A 19,912-nucleotide genomic window follows, 5' to 3' on the forward strand; every position below is an offset into this window, starting at 1 on the left:
TGAAAGCTCTTAACAGGTTTGTAAAAAATCCTTCTTTCAAAATGGAGACTATTCGGACTATTCTGCCTTTTGTTCAGCAAGGTCAATGTATGTCCACAGTAGATTTAAAGGTTGCTTATCTTCATGTTTCAATACACAGGAAACATTACCAGTTTCTTAGGTTTGCCTTTCTAGACAAGCATTTTCAGTTTGTTTCACTATCATTTGGTCTGGCTACAGCTCCAAGAATATTCACAAAAATTCTGGGTCCTCTATTGTTTGAGATCAGATTTCAGGGTATTGCAGTTTTTCCCTACCTGGACAATATCTTGGTTCAAGCGACCATCCTTACCTATAGCATAGTCTCATACCAACAGACTGTTCTGCTCTTTCCGTTTTATTTCATAGGAAGATAGCTAACCTTCATGGTTGATGAAGCCAATTTCTCCTCCATGGAATCTTAACCTGGTCTTAAGGATTTTGCACGCTCCTCCTTTTGAAACTTTGCATTAGGTAGATATTAAACTGCTGTCTTAGAAGGTTTTATTCCTTTTGGCTATCTCTTCTGTTAGAAGAGTTTCAGAGTTATGTGCTCATTCTTGTGATCCTCCTAAATCTTGTTTCTCCTGTTAAGTGTGGTCAGTCCACGGGTCATCATTACTTCTGGGATATTATCTCCTCCCCTACAGGAAGTGCAAGAGGATTCACCCAGCAGAGCTGCTATATAGCTCCTCCCCTCTACGTCACCTCCAGTCATTCTCTTGCACCCAACGAATAGATAGGATGTGTGAGAGGACTGTGGTGATTTTAATTAGTTTATTACCTTCAATCAAAAGTTTGTTATTTTATAATAGCACCGGAGTGTGTTATTCATTCTCTGGTAGAATTTGAAGAAGAATCTACCTGAGTTTTTTCTATGATTTTAGCCGGAGTAGTTAAGATCATATTGCTGTTTCTCGGCCATCTGAGGAGATGTAAACTTCAGATCAGGGGACAGCGGGCAGATTAATCTGCAAAGAGGTATGTAGCAGTTTATTATTTTCTGACATGGAATTGATGAGAAAATCCTGCCATACCGTTATAATGTAAACTCAGCCTTAAATGCAGTAGATGTAGCTGGTATCAGGCTGTCATGTATGTATATTTTACACTTCAGTATTCTGGGGAATGGTACTTCACTGGATTTATACTGTATGCATAGACTTAACCTAATTTGCAGGGACTTGCAATAGGTTTAAATAACAATTAATTTATTGAGGTTAAACATTTTTTTGCTGGCATGTAAAATCGTTTATTTCTCTGAGGTACTGGGTGAAAAAATGTTTTGGGCACTATTTTTCCACTTGGCAATAGTTTTGTTTAAATTAAAGCAGTTTACTGATCTCTCTCACTGTTATGTGTGAGGGGGAGGGGCCATTTTTGGCGCTTTTACTACGCATCAAAAAACTCAGTCAGAAGTTCATTTTCTTCCTGCATGATCCGGTTCATCTCTACAGAACTCAGTGATCTCCAAAGCTTGTTTTGAGGGAGGTAATCATTCACAGCAGAGCTGTGAAGATTGTAGTTGACTGTGATAAAAAACGTTTATTTGTGTATTTTTCTGCTGTCAGGGTTAGTTATCCTTTGCTAATGGGAACAATCCTTTGCTAAAATTGTATATTTCTTACAAAGATTTGATGCTATAACTGTCATAATTTTTTCTGTGCTTCTTATAGGCACAGTTCGTTTTCACATTATTGTAAATTACTTGAAAAGCATTTCCAAGTTGCTAGTTTATTGCTAGTGTGTTAAACATGTCTGATTCAGAGGAAGATACATGTGCTATATGTGCTAATGCCAAAGTGGAGCCCAATAGAAATTTATGTACTAATTGTATTGATGTTACTTTAAATAAAAGTCAATCTGTACAAACTGAACATATTTCACCTAACAACGAGGGGAGAGTTATGCCGACTAACTCGCCTCACGTGTCAGTACCTGCATCTCCCGCTCGGGAGGTGCGTGATATTGTAGCGCCGAGTACATCTGGGCGGCCATTTCAAATCACATTACAGGATATGGCTACTGTTATGACTGAAGTTTTGGCTAAATTACCAGAACTTAGAGGCAAGCGTGATCACTCTGGGGTGAGAACAGAGTGCGCTGATAATATTAGGGCCATGTCAGACACTGCGTCACAGGTGGCAGAACATGAGGACGGAGAACTTCATTCTGTGGGTGACGGTTCTGATCCAAACAGACTGGATTCAGATATTTCAAATTTTAAATTTAAGCTGGAAAACCTCCGTGTATTACTAGGGGAGGTGTTAGCGGCTCTGAATGATTGTAACACAGTTGCAATACCAGAGAAAATGTGTAGGTTGGATAAATATTTTGCGGTACCGGCGAGTACTGATGTTTTTCCTATACCTAAGAGACTTACTGAAATTGTTACTAAGGAGTGGGATAGGCCCGGTGTGCCGTTCTCACCTCCTCCGATATTTAGAAAAATGTTTCCAATAGACTCCACCACACGGGACTTATGGCAAACGGTCCCTAAGGTGGAGGGAGCAGTTTCTACTTTAGCTAAGCGTACCACTATCCCGGTGGAGGATAGCTGTGCTTTTTCAGATCCAATGGATAAGAAATTAGAGGGTTACCTTAAGAAAATGTTTGTTCAACAAGGTTTTATATTGCAACCTCTTGCATGTATTGCGCCTGTCACGGCTGCAGCAGCATTTTGGTTTGAGTCTCTGGAAGAGACACTTCAATCATCTACACTAGATGAGATTACAGACAAACTTAAAGCCCTTAAGTTAGCTAACTCATTTATTTCAGATGCCGTAGTACATTTAACTAAACTTACGGCTAAGAATTCCGGATTTGACATTCAGGCATGCAGAGCAGTGTGGCTAAAATCCTGGTCAGCTGATGTTACTTCTAAATCTAAATTGCTTAATATACCTTTCAAAGGGCAGACCTTATTCGGGCCCGGGTTGAAAGAGATTATCGCTGACATTACAGGAGGTAAAGGCCATGCCCTGCCTCAGGACAAAGCCAAACCTAGGGCTAGACAGTCTAATTTTCGTTCCTTTCGTAATTTCAAAGCAGGAACTGCATCAACTTCCTCTGCACCAAAACAGGAAGGAGCTGTTGCTCGCTACAGACAAGGCTGGAAACCTAACCAGTCCTGGAACAAGGGCAAGCAGGCCAGGAAACCTGCTGCTGCCCCTAAGACAGCATGAATCGAGGGCCCCCGATCCGGGACCGGATCTAGTAGGGGGCAGACTTTCTCTCTTCGCCCAGGCTTGGGCAAGAGATGTTCAGGATCCCTGGGCGTTAGAGATCATATCTCAGGGATACCTTCTGGACTTCAAATCCTCTCCCCCAAGAGGGAGATTTCATCTGTCAAGGTTGTCAACAAACCAAATAAAGAAAGAAGCGTTCCTACGCTGCGTACAAGATCTTTTATTAATGGGAGTGATCCATCCAGTTCCGCGGTCGGAACAAGGACAAGGGTTTTACTCAAATCTGTTTGTAGTTCCCAAAAAGAGGGAACTTTCAGGCCAATGTTGGATTTAAAGATCCTAAACAAATTCCTAAGAGTTCCATCGTTCAAGATGGAAACTATTCGAACAATTTTGCCCATGATCCAAGAGGGTCAGTACATGACCACAGTGGATTTAAAAGATGCTTACCTTCACATACCGATTCACAGAAATCATTACCGGTATCTAAGGTTTGCCTTTCTAGACAGGCATTACCAGTTTGTAGCTCTTCCATTCGGATTGGCTACGGCTCCAAGAATCTTCACAAAGGTTCTGGGTACTCTTCTGGCGGTACTAAGACCGCGAGGAATTTCGGTAGCTCCGTACCTAGACGACATTCTGATACAAGCTTCAAGCTTTCAAACTGCCAAGTCTCATACAGAGTTAGTACTGGCATTTCTAAGGTCGCATGGATGGAAGGTGAACGAAAAGAAGAGTTCTCTCTTTCCACTCACAAGAGTTCCCTTCTTAGGGACTCTGATAGATTCTGTAGAAATGAAGATTTACCTGACAGAAGACAGGTTAACAAAGCTTCAAAATGCATGCCGTGTCCTTCATTCCATTCTACACCCGTCAATAGCTCAATGCATGGAGGTGATCGGCTTAATGGTAGCGGCAATGGACATAGTACCTTTTGCACGCCTACATCTCAGACCGCTGCAATTGTGCATGCTAAGTCAGTGGAATGGGGATTACTCAGATTTGTCCCCCACTCTGAATCTGAATCAAGAGTCCAGAAATTCTCTTCTATGGTGGCTTTATCGGCCACACCTGTCCAGGGGGATGCCATTCAGCAGGCCAGACTGGACAATTGTAACAACAGACGCCAGCCTACTAGGTTGGGGCGCTGTCTGGAATTCTCTGAAGGCTCAGGGACTATGGAATCGGGAGGAGAGTCTCCTTCCAATAAACATTCTGGAATTGAGAGCAGTTCTCAATGCCCTTCTGGCTTGGCCCCAGTTAACAACTCGGGGGTTCATCAGGTTTCAGTCGGACAACATCACGACTGTAGCTTACATCAACCATCAGGGAGGGACAAGATGGAAGTATCAAAGATAATTCGCTGGGCAGAGTCTCACTCTTGCCACCTGTCTGCAATCTACATCCCGGGAGTGGAGAACTGGGAGGCGGATTTCTTAAGTCGTCAGACTTTTCATCCGGGGGAGTGGGAACTTCATCCGGAGGTCTTTGCCTAGATACTTCGACGTTGGGGCAAACCAGAGATAGATCTCATGGCGTCTCGTCAGAACGCCAAGCTTCCTCGCTACGGGTCCAGATCCAGGGATCCGGGAGCGGTTCTGATAGATGCTTTGACAGCACCTTGGACCTTCGTGATGGCTTATGTGTTTCCACCCTTCCCGATGCTTCCTCGATTGATTGCCAGAATCAAACAGGAGAGAGCATCAGTGATTCTAATAGCACCTGCGTGGCCACGCAGGACTTGGTATGCAGATCTAGTGGACATGTCATCCTGTCTGCCTTGGTCTCTACCTCTGAAACAGGACCTTCTGATCCAGGGTCCATTCAAACATCAAAATCTAACTTCTCTGAAGCTGACTGCTTGGAAATTGAACGCTTGATTTTATCAAAACGTGGTTTTTCTGAGCCAGTTATTGATACCTTAATACAGGCTAGGAAGCCTGTTACCAGAAGGATTTACCATAAAATATGGCGTAAATACTTATATTGGTGCGAATCCAAGAGTTACTCATGGAGTAAGGTTAGGATTCCAAGGATATTGTCTTTTCTACAAGAAGGTTTAGAAAAGGGGTTATCCGCTAGTTCTTTGAAGGGACAGATTTCAGCTCTGTCCATTCTTTTACACAAACGTCTGTCAGAAGTTCCGGACGTTCAAGCTTTTTGTCAGGCTTTAGCTAGGATCAAGCCTGTGTTTAAAACTGTTGCTCCGCCATGGAGTTTGAACTTAGTTCTTAATGTTTTACAGGGTGTTCCGTTTGAACCCCTTCATTCCATTGATATCAAGTTGTTATCTTGGAAAGTTCTGTTTTTAATGGCTATTTCCTCGGCTCGAAGAGTTTCTGAGTTATCTGCCTTACATTGTGATTCTCCTTATCTGATTTTTCATTCAGACAAGGTAGTTCTGCGTACTAAACCTGGGTTCCTACCTAAGGTGGTCACTAACAGGAATATCAATCAAGAGATTGTTGTTCCATCTTTGTGTCCTAATCCTTCCTCGAAGAAGGAACGTCTGCTACACAATCTAGATGTAGTCCGTGCCCTGAAATTTTATCTACAGGCAACTAAGGATTTTCGTCAAACGTCTTCCCTGTTTGTCGTTTATTCTGGTCAGAGGAGAGGTCAAAAAGCTTCGGCTACCTCTCTCTCTTTTTGGCTTCATAGCATAATACGATTAGCCTATGAGACTGCTGGACAGCAGCCTCCTGAAAGAATTACAGCTCATTCTACTAGAGCTGTGGCTTCCACTTGGGCCTTTAAGAATGAGGCTTCTGTTGAACAGATTTGCAAGGCTGCAACTTGGTGTTCTCTTCATACTTTTTCCAAATTTTACAAATTTGACACTTTTGCTTCTTCGGAGGCTGTTTTTGGGAGAAAGGTTCTTCAGGCAGTGGTTCCCTCCGTATAAAGAGCCTGCCTGTCCCTCCCGTCATCCGTGTACTTTTGCTTTGGTATTGGTATCCCAGAAGTAATGATGACCCGTGGACTGACCACACTTAACAGGAGAAAACAAAATTTATGCTTACCTGATAAATTCATTTCTCCTGTAGTGTGGTCAGTCCACGGCCCGCCCTGTTTTTTATGGCAGGCTAAAAAAAATTTTGGATTATACTCCAGTCACCACTACACCCTTGGGCTTCTCCTTTCTCGTTGGTCCTTTGGTCGAATGACTGGAGGTGACGTAGAGGGGAGGAGCTATATAGCAGCTCTGCTGGGTGAATCCTCTTGCACTTCCTGTAGGGGAGGAGATAATATCCCAGAAGTAATGATGACCCGTGGACTGACCACACTACAGGAGAAATGAATTTATCAGGTAAGCATAAATTTTGTTTTTTCATCAGGATAAGGCAGGTCTACTGATTACTTTTGACTTTTTGTCTAAAGTTGTTTCTTCAGTGAAACATTAGCAGAAAAATTGTTGGCCCTTTCTCCAACATAGGTGTGTCCGGTCCACAGCGTCATCCTTACTTGTGGGATATTCTCTTCCCCAACAGGAAATGGCAAAGAGCCCAGCAAAGCTGGTCATATGATCCCTCCTAGGCTCCGCCTACCCCAGTCATTCTCTTTGCCGTTGCACAGGCAACATCTCCACGGAGATGGCTAAGAGTTTTTTGGTATTTAAATATATGTGATAATTGTGACATGGTGTCCAAACAAAGTAGGGACAATGATGCCACAGATAATAATAGTGCCCAAAATGATTCTTCAGATGAGGGGAGTAAGCATGGTACTGCATCACCCCCTTCTGTGTCTACACCAGTTTTGCCCACACAAGAGGCCCCTAGTACATCTAGTGCGCCAATTCTTATTACTATGCAACAATTAACGGCTGTTATGGATAATTCTATTGCAAATATTTTATCTAAAATGCCTACTTATCAAAGAAAGCGCGATTGCTCTGTTTTAAACACTGAAGAGCAAGAGGACGCTGATGATAACGTTTCTGACATACTTTCACACCAATCTGAAGGGGCCAGGAGGGAGGTTTTGTCTGAGGGAGAAATTTCAGATTCAGGAAAAATTTCTCAACAAGCTGAACCTGATGTTGTAACATTTAAATTTAAATTAGAACATCTCCGCGCACTGCTTAAGGAGGTATTATCTACTCTGGATGATTGTGACAATTTGGTCATTCCAGAGAAATTATGTAAGATGGACAAGTTCCTAGAGGTTCCGGTGCCCCCCGATGTTTTTCCTATACCCAAGCGGGTGGCGGACATAGTAAACAAGGAATGGGAAAGGCCCGGCATACCTTTTGTTCCTCCCCCTATATTGAAGAAATTATTTCCTATAGTCGACCCCAGAAAGGACTTATGGCAGACAGTCCCTAAGGTCGAGGGGGCGGTCTCTACTCTAAACAAACACACTACTATTCCCATAGAAGATAGTTGTGCTTTTAAAGATCCTATGGATAAAAAATTAGAGGGTTTGCTTAAAAAAATGTTTGTTCAGCAAGGTTACCTTCTTCAACCAATTTCATGCATTGTTCCTGTCACTACGGCAGCGTGTTTCTGGTTCGAAGAACTAGAAAAGTCGCTCAATAAAGAATCTTCGTATGAGGAGGTTATGGACAGAGTTCATGCACTTAAATTGGCTAACTCTTTTATTCTAGATGCCGCTTTGCAATTAGCGAGATTAGCGGCGAAAAATTCAGGGTTTGCTATCGTGGCGCGCAGAGCGCTCTGGCTAAAGTCTTGGTCAGCGGATGTGTCTTCCAAGACAAAATTGCTTAACATCCCTTTCAAGGGCAAAACACTGTTTGGTCCTGATTTGAAAGAGATTATTTCAGACATCACCGGAGGAAAGGGCCACGCCCTTCCTCAGGATAGGTCTTTTAAGGCTAGAAATAAGCCTAATTTTCGTCCCTTTCGCAGAAACGGACCAGCCTCTACTTCTACATCCTCTAAGCAAGAGGGTAATACTTCTCAACCCAAACCAACCTGGAGACCGATGCAAGGCTGGAACAAGGGTAAGCAGGCCAAGAAGCCTGCCACTGCTACCAAAACAGCATGAAGGGATGGCCCCCGATCCGGGACCGGATCTGGTGGGGGGCAGACTTTCTCTCTTTGCTCAGGCCTGGGCAAGAGATGTTCAGGATCCTTGGGCACTAGAAATAGTTTCTCAAGGTTATCTCCTGGAATTCAAGGAACTACCCCCAAGGGGAAGGTTCCACAGGTCTCAATTATCTTCAAACCAAATAAAAAGACAGGCATTCTTACATTGTGTAGAAGACCTGTTAAAGATGGGAGTAATTCATCCAGTTCCAATAAGAGAACAAGGGATGGGGTTTTACTCCAACCTGTTCATAGTTCCCAAAAAAGAGGGAACATTAAGACCAATTCTAGATCTCAAGATCCTAAACAAATTTCTCAGGGTTCCATCGTTCAAAATGGAAACCATTCGAACGATCCTTCCTACCATCCAGGAAGGTCAATTTATGACCACGGTGGATTTAAAGGATGCGTACCTCCATATTCCTATCCACAAGGAACATCATCAGTTCCTAAGGTTCGCTTTTCTGGACAAGCATTACCAGTTTGTGGCACTTCCATTCGGATTAGCCACTGCTCCGAGAATTTTCACAAAGGTACTAGGGTCCCTTTTAGCGGTTCTAAGACCAAGGGGCATTGCAGTAGTACCATACTTGGATGACATCCTGATTCATGCGTCGTCTCTGTCAAAAGCAAAGGCTCATACGGACATCGTCCTAGCCTTTCTCAGATCTCACGGATGGAAGGTGAACATAGAAAAAAGTTCTCTTTCCCCGTCAACAAGAGTTCCCTTCTTGGGAACAATAATAGACTCCTTAGAAATGAGGATTTTTCTGACAGAGGTCAGAAAATCAAAACTTCTAAGTTCTTGTCAAGTACTTCATTCTGTTCTTCGTCCTTCCATAGCGCAGTGCATGGAAGTAATAGGATTGATGGTTGCAGCAATGGACATAGTTCCTTTTGCACGAATCCATCTAAGACCATTACAACTGTGCATGCTCAGACAGTGGAATGGGGATTATACAGACTTGTCTCCGACGATTCAAGTAGATCAAAGGACCAGAGATTCACTCCGTTGGTGGCTGATCCTGGACAACCTGTCACAGGGAATGAGCTTCCGCAGACCAGAGTGGGTCATTGTCACGACCGACGCCAGTCTGGTGGGCTGGGGCGCGGTCTGGGAACCCCTGAAAGCTCAGGGTCTATGGTCTCGGGAAGAATCTCTTCTCCCGATAAACATTCTGGAACTGAGAGCGATATTCAATGCTCTCAAAGCTTGGCCTCATCTAGCAAAGGCCAAATTCATAAGGTTTCAATCAGACAGCATGACGACAGTTGCATATATCAACCATCAGGGGGGAACAAGGAGTTCCCTGGCGATGGAGGAAGTGACCAAGATAATTCAATGGGCGGAGGATCACTCCTGCCACTTGTCTGCAATCCACATCCCAGGAGTGGAAAATTGGGAAGCGGATTTTCTGAGTCGTCAGACATTCCATCCGGGGGAGTGGGAACTCCACCCGGAAATCTTTGCCCAAATAACTCAATTATGGGGCATTCCAGACATGGATCTGATGGCGTCTCGTCAGAACTTCAAGGTTCCTTGTTACGGGTCCAGATCCAGGGATCCCAAGGCGACTCTAGTAGATGCACTGGTAGCACCTTGGACCTTCAACCTAGCTTATGTTTTCCCACCGTTTCCTCTCATTCCCAGGCTGGTAGCCAGGATCAACCAGGAGAGGGCTTCGGTGATCTTGATAGCTCCTGCGTGGCCACGCAGGACTTGGTATGCAGACCTGGTGAATATGTCATCGGCTCCACCATGGAAGCTACCTTTGAGACAGGACCTTCTTGTTCAAGGTCCATTCGAACATCCGAATCTGGTTTCTCTCCAACTGACTGCTTGGAGATTGAACGCTTGATTTTATCAAAGCGTGGGTTTTCAGATTCTGTAATAGATACTCTGATTCAGGCTAGAAAACCTGTAACTAGAAAAATTTACCATAAGATATGGAAAAAATATATCTGTTGGTGTGAATCTAAAGGATTCCCATGGAACAAGATAAAAATTCCTAGGATTTTATCCTTTCTACAAGAGGGTTTGGAGAAGGGATTATCTGCAAGTTCTCTGAAGGGACAGATTTCTGCGTCATCTGTTTTACTTCACAAAAGGCTGGCAGCTGTGCCAGACGTTCAAGCGTTTGTTCAGGCTCTGGTTAGAATCAAGCCTGTTTACAGACCTTTGACTCCTCCCTGGAGTCATAATCTAGTTCTTTCAGTTCTTCAAGGGGTTCCGTTTGAACCCTTACATTCCGTAGATATTAAGTTATTATCTTGGAAAGTTTTGTTTTTGGTTGCAATTTCTTCTGCTAGAAGAGTTTCTGAGTTATCTGCTCTGCAGTGTTCTCCGCCCTATCTGGTGTTCCATGCAGATAAGGTGGTTTTGCGTACTAAGCCTGGTTTTCTTCCGAAAGTTGTTTCCAACAAGAATATTAACCAGGAGATAGTTGTACCTTCTTTGTGCCCGAATCCAGTTTCAAAGAAGGAACGTTTGTTACACAATTTGGACGTAGTCCGTGCTCTAAAATTCTATTTAGAGGCCACTAAAGATTTCAGACAAACTTCTTCTTTGTTTGTTGTTTATTCTGGTAAAAGGAGAGGTCAAAAAGCAACTTCTACCTCTCTTTCTTTTTGGCTTAAAAGCATTATCCGTTTGGCTTATGAGACTGCCGGACGGCAGCCTCCTGAAAGAATCACAGCTCACTCCACTAGGGCTGTGGCTTCCAAATGGGCCTTCAAGAACGAGGCTTCTGTTGACCAGATATGTAAGGCAGCGACTTGGTCTTCACTGCACACTTTTGCCAAATTTTACAAATTTGATACTTTTGCTTCTTCAGAGGCTATTTTTGGGAGAAAGGTTTTGCAAGCCGTGGTGCCTTCCATTTAGGTGACCTGATTTGCTCCCTCCCTTCATCCGTGTCCTAAAGCTTTGGTATTGGTTCCCACAAGTAAGGATGACGCCGTGGACCGGACACACCTATGTTGGAGAAAACAGAATTTATGCTTACCTGATAAATTACTTTCTCCAACGGTGTGTCCGGTCCACGGCCCGCCCTGGTTTTTTTAATCAGGTCTGATTAATTATTTTCTCTAACTACAGTCACCACGGTATCATATGGTTTCTCCTATGCATATTTCCTCCTGTACGTCGGTCGAATGACTGGGGTAGGCGGAGCCTAGGAGGGATCATATGACCAGCTTTGCTGGGCTCTTTGCCATTTCCTGTTGGGGAAGAGAATATACCACAAGTAAGGATGACGCCGTGGACCGGACACACCGTTGGAGAAAGTAATTTATCAGGTAAGCATAAATTCTGGGTTTTTTTTGTCCTGATCCTAAGAATGCTTCAGAGAGATCTTTGAATAATTTGGATTTTGTAATAGCATTGAGATATTATATTAATGCTACTAAGGAATGTGGACAGACTTCTAGTTTGTTCATTTACTTTTCTGGTGCTAGAAAAGGACAGAAAAAGTTTTAGCTGTTTTTTTTTTCAACCTCTTTTTTTCAACCTCTTGGTTGAAATTTTTGATTCACAAGGCTTACTTGGAGGGTGCTCAGCCTTCACTGTTCAATCTACTTGGTCAGTTACCACTTCTTGAGCTTTCAAGAATGAAGCTTCATTTGACCAAATTTCCATGGCAGCTATTTGGTCTTATTTGCATACTTTTTAAAAAATTCTAGCATTTTGGTAGGAAGGTCCTTCAGGCAGTTGTCTCAGCTAGAATTTTTTTTTTTTTTTTTTTTTTGCTGCTTGAATTATTTTTTTAAGGGCATTTAAAGAAAAAAAATGTTTGCCCTTGTTGGGTTTTTGTGGAGCTCTGGATTTATTTTCTCAGTGAAAACAGATGTGTTTGAAATCCCTCCCTTTATGTTATTACTTGTGGACTCCCCAGCTTGGGTATTAGTTCCCAGGAATAATGGATTGTGGACTTTCACCACCTGTATGAAAGAAAACATAATTTATGCTTACCTGATTAATTCATTTATATCATGGTGGTGAAAGTCCACAAGGCCCCACACTTGTTTTTGGGTTTAGTATTTTCATAGCAAATCTTTTTTTCCATGCTCCTTTTATGGCTCTTATTCCTTTTTCTTACCTCATTTTGCTTGGCTATACGTTAGACCAGGCATCCTCAAACTTGGTCCTCCAGGGGTTTTGGAACTACATTACCCATGATGCTCAGCCAGCTGATATGCTTGCTGACCATCATGGGAAATGTAGTTCCAAAACCTCTGGAGGACCAAGTTTGAGGCTGTCTGCGTTAGACTGAGGTAAATGTGAGGTGGAGGGGTTTTATATAGCTCTTGGTAATCCTTGCATCCTCCTAGTGGTAAGGAACAGTAATTCCTAGGAGTAATGGATCGTTGACCCTCACCACCATGAAACATTAATTTATCAGGCATAAATTATGTTTTTCCCTTTCTTCCTAAGGTTATAGCTTCAGATACTATCTATGAATTGTTATTCCTTCGTTTTGTCCAGCTTCTAAAAACAGAGCGACTTCATAATGTGGATGTTGGGAGAGCTCTCAAATATTATATGCAAGCCACAAAAGAGTTTCTTCTCTTTTTTGTTAATTTCTTTTCTGGGCTTTGCAAGAGACTGATAGCTACAGCTTTTTCTTTATAGCAGCTTGGCTAACAGCCTTACTTCATTAGGCTTATTTGGTTTCTCGGAAGACTCCCCTTGAGCTCATACCTGCTCATTCTACTAGAACAGTTGCCACTTCTTGGGCCTTTCCTAATGAGGCTTCTATTGATCAGATTTGGGAGTCAGCTACTTGATTGTCTTTGCACTCTTTAAGTTGTATCACTTTGATGTGCATGCTTCTTCTAAGGTTGCTTTTGACTGGAAAGTTCTGTGGACTGTAGTTCCTGATTAGTAATGTGCCTGCCTTCATTGTTTGCCCACTCTTGATGACTTCTGTAATGTCACCATCTGAAAACAAAATGTATAATTACCATATAAATTAATTTATTTTCTTATGTTGATAGTCTACAAGTCCACCCTTTCTTTTTGTTTAGTGTCAATACTAATTTTGCCCCCTTTATTTTTTTGCTTTTCAATTACCTCATTCTACTTGCCTATAGGTATGATTGAGGATTTATGGGAAGTGGAAGTGATATAAAGCTCTGGTGTGTTGGGGTTTCTTTTGCCTACTCCTAGTGGTCAGGTGGGGGATGACTTGGGGACTCTCACCATCATGAAATTATTTTATTAGGTAAGCATAAATTTGTTTATTTTTTTTTTCTGTGGACTTTTAGGAGGAAGCATATGATAAAGCTGAAGTTTTGATAAAGAAGCTTACTTTGCAATACCAGAGATCAGCTACAGAGAATGTTTTGATCACGCACAAGTTGAACACTTCTGAATTGTTGAAACAGATAGGAAAACCAGCTAACCTTGTTGTTTCTCTGTATGAACACAGCAGTGTGGAGCAAAGAATTAGAAAACCTACAGGCAGAGATTATCCAGGTATGTACAGAAAAACTAATGTCTGTTCTTCATCCCTTTTATTATATATATAGTATTTTTTAATAAAAAATTTGTTTAGCTTCCTAATTAATTTTATATTAGGCAAACAATACTTAAAGGGGCATTAAAATAAAAATTAAACTTTCATGATTCAGACAGAACATGCTATTTCTTTCATGTAATTAGCAAGAGTCCATGAGCTAGTGACGTATGGGCTATACATTCCTACCAGGAGGGGCAAAGTTTCCCAAACCTCAAAATGCCTACAAATACACCCCTCACCACACCCACAATTCAGTTTTACAAACTTTGCCTCCTATGGAGGTGGTGAAGTAAGTTTGTGCTAGATTCTACGTTGATATGCGCTCCGCAGCAAGTTGGAGCCCGGTTTTCCTCTCAGCGTGCAGTGAATGTCAGAGGGATGTGAGGAGAGTATTGCCTATTTTGAATGCAGTGATCTCCTTCTACGGGGTCTATTTCATAGGTTCTCTGTTATCGGTCGTAGAGATTCATCTCTTACCTCCCTTTTCAGATCGACGATATACTCTTATTTATATACCATTACCTCTGCTGATTCTCGTTTCAGTACTGGTTTGGCTTTCTACAAACATGTAGATGAGTGTCCTGGGGTAAGTAAATCTTATTTTCTGTGACACTCTAAGCTATGGTTGGGCACTTTATTTATAAAGTTCTAAATATATGTATTCAAACATTTATTTGCCTTGACTCAGAATGTTCAACATTCCTTATTTTCAGACAGTCAGTTTCATATTTGGGATAATGCATTTCAATCAATCATTTTTTCTTACCTTAAAAATTTGACTCTTTTTTCCCTGTGGGCTGTTAGGCTCGCGGGGGCTGAAAATGCTTCATTTTATTGCGTCATTCTTGGCGCAGACTTTTTTGGCGCAAAAAATCTTTTCTGTTTCCGGCGTCATACGTGTCGCCGGAAGTTGCGTCATTTTTACGTCCTTTTGCGCCAAAAATGTCGGCGTTCCGGATGTGGCGTCATTTTTGGCGCCAAAAAGCATTTAGGCGCCAAATAATGTGGGCGTCTTATTTGGCGCTAAAAAATATGGGCGTCGCTTTTGTCTCCACATTATTTCAGTCTCATTTTTTCTTTGCTTCTGGTTACTGGCATTTTTTTCCCATTCCTGAAACTGTCATTTAAGGAATTTGATCAATTTTCCATTTTACTTCCATTATCAAGTTCTGCACAGTTTTTTTATATGCACATTTTTCTGAGGCACCAGTTCCTACATAGCATGTGCAAGAGTTCATAGTGTATACGTATAAGAGTCTGTTATTAGATGATGGCTGTCACGTGATACAGAGGGCCAGCAAATTAAAGAAAATATTGAAATGTTAGAAAAATCTATTACTCATTTTTTATGCACCTATCTGTGCCCTCCCTGCTAATACCAGTGAACATCCCTCCTTCAAGGGGTGTGGACAGAACTGACCACTCCTGTTGTTACCTTTTTATAAAGGTAACTCTCAAGCACCACCCTTTCCTCTTCATAGTTCTGTCCAGTCACATGGTGGACAGAGCTAGAAAACTCTCCTCAAACAGTTACTCTTTATTGATGCAAATCCGAAGGCTACTCATGGAGTAAGATCAGGATTCCTAAGATTCCCTATTTCTCCAACATAGGTGTGTCCGGTCCACGGCGTCATCCTTACTTGTGGGATATTCTCTTCCCCAACAGGAAATGGCAAAGAGCCCAGCAAAGCTGGTCACATGATCCCTCCTAGGCTCCGCCTTCCCCAGTCATTCTCTTTGCCGTTGTACAGGCAACATCTCCACGGAGATGGCTTAGAGTTTTTTGGTGTTTAAATGTAGTTTTTATTCTTCAATCAAGAGTTTGTTATTTTAAAATAGTGCTGGTATGTACTATTTACTCTGAAACAGAAAAGAGATGAAGATTTCTGTTTGTAAGAGGAAAATGATTTTAGCAACCGTTACTAAAATCGATGGCTGTTTCCACACAGGACTGTTGAGAGGAATTAACTTCAGTTGGGGGAAACAGTGAGCAGACTTTTGCTGCTTGAGGTATGACACATTTCTAACAAGACTATGTAATGCTGGAAGCTGTCATTTTCCCTATGGGATCCGGTAAGCCATTTTTATTACATAAGAATAAAGGGCTTCACAAGGGCTTTTAAGACTGGTAGACATTTTCTGGGCTAAAACGATTGATATATAAGCATTTTTAATACTTCATAGCTTTGAGGAATTATTTTATTCTTGGGAATTATGTAAAATAACCGTCAGGCACTGTATTGGACACCTTTTTCTCTAGGGGCTTTCCCTAATCATAGGCAGAGCCTCATTTTCGCGCCTCTATTGCGCAGTTGTTTTTGGCAAGCATGACATGCAGATGCATGTGTGAGGAGCTCAGATACATAGAAAAAGCGTTCTGAAGGCGTCATTTGGTATCGTATTCCCCTTTGGGCTTGGTTGGGTCTCAGCAAAGCAGATACCAGGGACTGTATAGGGGTTAAATATAAAAACGGCTCCGGTTCCGTTATTTTAAGAGTTAAAGCTTTCAAATTTGGTGTGCAATACTTTTAAGGCTTTAAGACACTGTGGTGAAATTTTGGTGGATTTTTGAACAATTCCTTCATACTTTTTCACATTTACAGTAATAAAGTGTGTTCAGTTTAAAATTTAAAGTGACAGTAACGGTTTTATTTTAAAACGTTTTTTGTACTTTGTTATCAAGTTTATGCCTGTTTAACATGTCTGAACTACCAGATAGACTGTGTTCTGAATGTGGGGAAGCCAAGGTTCCTTCTCATTTAAATAGATGTGATTTATGTGACACAAAATTTAGAGAAAATGATGCCCAAGATGATTCCTCAAGTGAGGGGAGTAAGCATGGTACTGCATCATCCCCTCCTTCGTCTACGCCAGTCTTGCCCACACAGGAGGCCCCTAGTACATCTAGTGCGCCAATACTCCTTACTATGCAACAATTAACGGCTGTAATGGATAATTCTATCAAAAACATTTTAGCCAAAATGCCCACTTATCAGCGAAAGCGCGACTGCTCTGTTTTAGAAAATACTGAAGAGCATGAGGACGCTGATGATATTGGTTCTGAAGTGCCCCTACACCAGTCTGAGGGAGCCAGGGAGGTTTTGTCTGAGGGAGAAATTTCAGATTCAGGGAAAATTTCTCAACAAGCTGAACCTGATGTGATTACATTCAAATTTAAATTGGAACATCTCCGCGCTCTGCTTAAGGAGGTGTTATCTACTCTGGATGATTGTGAGAATTTGGTCATTCCAGAGAAATTATGTAAGATGGACAAGTTCCTAGAGGTCCCGGGGCCCCCCGAAGCTTTTCCTATACCCAAGCGGGTGGCGGACATTGTAAACAAAGAATGGGAAAGGCCCGGCATACCTTTCGTCCCTCCCCCTATATTTAAGAAATTGTTTCCTATGGTCGACCCCAGAAAGGACTTATGGCAGACAGTCCCCAAGGTCGAGGGGGCGGTTTCTACTCTAAACAAACGCACCACTATACCCATAGAAGATAGTTGTGCTTTCAAAGATCCTATGGATAAAAAATTAGAGGGTTTGCTTAAAAAGATGTTTGTTCAGCAAGGTTACCTTCTACAACCAATTTCATGCATTGTTCCTGTCACTACAGCAGCGTGTTTCTGGTTCGATGAACTAGAAAAGGCGCTCAATAAAGATTCTTCTTATGAGGAGATTTTGGACAGAATTCATGCTCTCAAATTGGCTAACTCTTTCACCTTAGACGCCACTTTGCAATTGGCTAGATTAGCGGCGAAAAATTCTGGGTTTGCTATTGTGGCGCGCAGAGTGCTTTGGCTAAAATCTTGGTCAGCGGATGCGTCTTCCAAGAACAAATTGCTTAACATTCCTTTCAAGGGGAAAACGCTGTTTGGCCCTGACTTGAAAGAGATTATTTCTGATATCACTGGGGGCAAGGGCCACGCCCTTCCTCAGGATAGGTCTTTCAAGGCTAAAAATAAACCAAATTTTCGTCCCTTTCGCAGAAACGGACCAGCCCCAAGTGCTACATCCTCTAAGCAAGAGGGTAATACTTCTCAAGCCAAGCCAGCCTGGAGGCCAATGCAAGGCTGGAACAAAGGTAAGCAGGCCAAGAAACCTGCCACTGCTACCAAGACAGCATGAGATGTTGGCCCCCGATCCAGGACCAGATCTGGTGGGGGGCAGACTCTCTCTCTTCGCTCAGGCTTGGGCAAGAGATGTTCTGGATCCTTGGGCGCTGGAAATAGTCTCCCAAGGTTATCTTCTGGAATTCAAGGGGCTTCCCCCAAGGGGGAGGTTCCACAGGTCTCAATTGTCTTCAGACCACATAAAAAAACAGGCATTCTTACATTGTGTAGAAGACCTGTTAAAAATGGGAGTGATTCATCCTGTTCCATTAGGAGAACAAGGGATGGGGTTCTACTCCAATCTGTTCATAGTTCCCAAAAAAGAGGGAACATTCAGACCAATCTTAGATCTCATGATCCTAAACAAGTTTCTCAAGGTTCCATCGTTCAAAATGGAAACCATTCGAACAATTCTTCCTTCCATCCAGGAAGGTCAATTCATGACCACGGTGGATTTAAAGGATGCGTATCTACATATTCCTATCCACAAGGAACATCATCGGTTCCTAAGGTTCGCCTTTCTGGACAAGCATTACCAGTTTGTGGCACTTCCGTTCGGATTAGCCACTGCTCCAAGAATTTTCACAAAGGTACTGGGGTCCCTTCTAGCGGTGCTAAGACCAAGGGGCATTGCAGTAGTACCTTTCTTGGATGACATTCTGATTCAAGCGTCGTCCCTTCCACAAGCAAAGGCTCACACGGACATTGTCCTGGCCTTTCTCAGATCTCACGGGTGGAAAGTGAACGTAGAAAAAATTTCTCTATCTCCGTCAACAAGAGTTCCCTTCTTGGGAACAATAATAGACTCCTTAGAAATGAGGATTTTTCTGACAGAGGCCAGAAAATCAAAACTTCTAAACTCTTGTCAAGTACTTCATTCTGTTCCTCTTCCTTCCATAGCACAGTGCATGGAAGTAATAGGTTTGATGGTCGCGGCAATGGACATAGTTCCTTTTGCACGAATTCATCTGAGACCATTACAACTGTGCATGCTCAGTCAGTGGAATGGGGATTATACAGACTTGTCTCCGACGATACAAGTAGATCAGAGGACCAGAGATTCACTCCGTTGGTGGCTGTCCCTGGACAACCTGTCACAGGGGATGAGCTTCCGCAGACCAGAGTGGGTCATTGTCACGACCGACGCCAGTCTGGTGGGCTGGGGCGCGGTCTGGGGACTCCTGAAAGCTCAGGGTCTTTGGTCTCGGGAAGAATCTCTTCTCCCGATAAATATTCTGGAACTGAGAGCGATATTCAATGCTCTCAAGGCTTGGCCTCAGCTAGCAAAGGCCAAATTCATACGGTTTCAATCGGACAACATGACGACTGTTGCGTACATCAACCATCAGGGGGGAACAAGGAGTTCCCTGGCGATGGAAGAAGTGACCAAAATCATTCAATGGGCGGAGACTCACTCCTGCCACTTGTCTGCAATCCACATCCCAGGAGTGGAAAATTGGGAAGCGGATTTTCTGAGTCGTCAGACATTTCATCCGGGGGAGTGGGAACTCCATCCGGAAATCTTTGCCCAAATTACTCAGTTGTGGGGCATTCCAGACATGGATCTGATGGCCTCTCGTCAGAACTTCAAGGTTCCTTGCTACGGGTCCAGATCCAGGGATCCCAAGGCGACTCTAGTAGATGCACTAGTAGCACCTTGGACCTTCAAACTAGCTTATGTATTCCCACCGTTTCCTCTCATCCCCAGGCTGGTAGCCAGGATCAATCAGGAGAGGGCATCGGTGATCTTGATAGCTCCTGCGTGGCCACGCAGGACTTGGTATGCAGACCTGGTGAATATGTCATCGGCTCCACCATGGAAGCTACCTTTGAGACGGGACCTTCTTGTTCAAGGTCCGTTCGAACATCCGAATCTGGTCTCACTCCAACTGACTGCTTGGAGATTGATCGCTTGATTTTATCAAAGCGAGGGTTCTCAGATTCTGTCATTGATACTCTTGTTCAGGCCAGAAAGCCTGTAACTAGAAAAATCTACCATAAAATATGGAAAAAATATATCTGTTG

General features: G+C 42.8%; 1 protein-coding gene across 1 annotated transcript in view; it reads left to right on the top strand.

The window, feature by feature from the left end:
* KNTC1 (kinetochore associated 1) overlaps positions 1-19,912 on the top strand; it is a 1,377,837-nt gene that overhangs the window by 942,953 nt on the left and 414,972 nt on the right. Inside the window, exon 50 of the mRNA XM_053701768.1 lies at positions 13,523-13,733. Coding sequence (XP_053557743.1) covers positions 13,523-13,733 — 211 coding nt within the window. The remainder of the gene's footprint in view (positions 1-13,522; positions 13,734-19,912) is intronic.

The sequence above is a fragment of the Bombina bombina genome, chromosome 2 (genome assembly GCF_027579735.1).
Source record: "Bombina bombina isolate aBomBom1 chromosome 2, aBomBom1.pri, whole genome shotgun sequence".
Taxonomy (NCBI): Eukaryota; Metazoa; Chordata; class Amphibia; order Anura; family Bombinatoridae; genus Bombina; species Bombina bombina.